General features: G+C 63.6%; 1 protein-coding gene across 1 annotated transcript in view; it reads left to right on the forward strand.

The window, feature by feature from the left end:
• Ptprs (protein tyrosine phosphatase receptor type S) overlaps positions 1 to 1,666 on the forward strand; it is a 46,746-nt gene that overhangs the window by 43,666 nt on the left and 1,414 nt on the right. Inside the window, 3 exon segments of the mRNA XM_033759607.1 lie at positions 7 to 197; positions 857 to 983; positions 1,066 to 1,241. Coding sequence (XP_033615498.1) covers positions 7 to 197; positions 857 to 983; positions 1,066 to 1,241 — 494 coding nt within the window.

Consider the following 1,666-nt stretch of genomic DNA (forward strand, 5'->3'; position numbering starts at 1 on the left):
CCCCGCCCTCTCCCACAGCGGCTGGCCAACTCCAAGGCGCACACGTCGCGCTTCGTCAGCGCCAACCTGCCCTGCAACAAGTTCAAGAACCGCCTGGTGAACATCATGCCCTACGAGAGCACCCGTGTGTGCTTGCAGCCCATCCGGGGCGTGGAGGGCTCCGACTACATCAACGCCAGCTTCATCGACGGCTACAGGTCCCACGCCTGGGGCGCCCAGGGCCCCCCACAGCAGACCCCAGCCCTGCCCTGAAGAGGGCTGCGGTGTGGCCGGGTTCAGGTTGAAGAGACCGGGGTGGGGGGTCAGGTGGAGGGAGGCGCCAGCTGTGTGTTTAACTGATGGCTGCTGTCCGCCATGTGGCTCCCACCAGCCTGCCCTCAGGGCTCCCCACCACCACCACTTCAGTTGACGGAGGGACATTTGGCAGTATTGGGACATTTTCATGTCACAGTGGGAGTTGGGGTGAAGGGCCACTCGTGGGACTGAGGGGTGGAGCCCTGGGGTCGTGCTGGACATCCCACAAGGCCGACAGGAGCTCTAATGTGAGCGTCACGGAGATTGAGAAACTCCTGTCTAGGGAGGGGAAGTGAAGCACAGAGAACGGCCCGAGTTTAAAATGGATCTTGGCCTGGAAAATAAGTAGTTTAGTGGCCGGGGAGGGAAGTGCCAGAAGGCAGGAGTCATCCTGCAGCTTCCTCAAGGATGTGAGCTTCTCCCGAGGCTGGTGGATTTGCCTTGTGCCCAATGGGACTTCAGGGAGATAGCTGGTGCAATGGCAGCTATTATGGAGTCCCGGTGTGGCCCTGACCCATCGGGCCTTCCTGCTGGCCCTGGGCTCACACACCTCCCCTTGCAGGCAGCAGAAGGCCTACATCGCCACCCAGGGGCCGCTGGCGGAGACCACGGAGGACTTCTGGCGCATGCTGTGGGAAAACAACTCCACCATTGTTGTGATGCTGACCAGGCTGCGGGAGATGGGCCGGGTGAGCCGGGGCCGAGGAGGGCAGAGCTGGGGCTGGGCCAGGACTGAGACAAGCACTGACCACAGCCACCGCCCTCCGACAGGAGAAGTGTCACCAGTACTGGCCGGCTGAGCGCTCTGCCCGCTACCAGTACTTTGTGGTGGACCCGATGGCGGAGTACAACATGCCCCAGTACATCCTCCGCGAGTTCAAGGTCACGGACGCCCGGGTGAGTGAGGCTGGGGCGGGGCCGGGCCGGGCCACGTGTGATGACGAGCCGTGATGACAGGAAGGGCCCAAGTCGGCCTCGTGGGGGGCTAGCAGTGGCCATGGGGAGCACAGGTGGGTGGCAGGAGATCGAGCAAGACGACACTATGAACTCTGGGTGCAGCCTCGGGGAGGCTGAGGCAGGAAGATTGCAAGTTTGGCACCAGTCTGGGCAGCTTGTCTGGGAGTTTTAAAAATGCGCAAGGTGGGGGGCCATGGCCCGGTCCCTTCGGGGTTTGGTCCCCAGCACCCACACTCAGGAGGACACCAGTAGACGGACAGGGCTCACCGGTGGGCAGCAGAAGGCACGTTGGGCGGGATGGCAGGGTGGAGAGCAGCAGGGCGTGCCGAGGCCGCTGGCGCTGGAGGAGGGCGTTGTTTAGCCTGCGGGGGCCGAGTCCCGCCTGCGGACAGCAGGGCTGGCAGAAGGCCGGCAT

The sequence above is a fragment of the Fukomys damarensis genome, unplaced genomic scaffold (genome assembly GCF_012274545.1).
Source record: "Fukomys damarensis isolate Sample0158 unplaced genomic scaffold, DMR_v1.0_HiC HiC_scaffold_37, whole genome shotgun sequence".
Classification (NCBI taxonomy): Eukaryota; Metazoa; Chordata; class Mammalia; order Rodentia; family Bathyergidae; genus Fukomys; species Fukomys damarensis.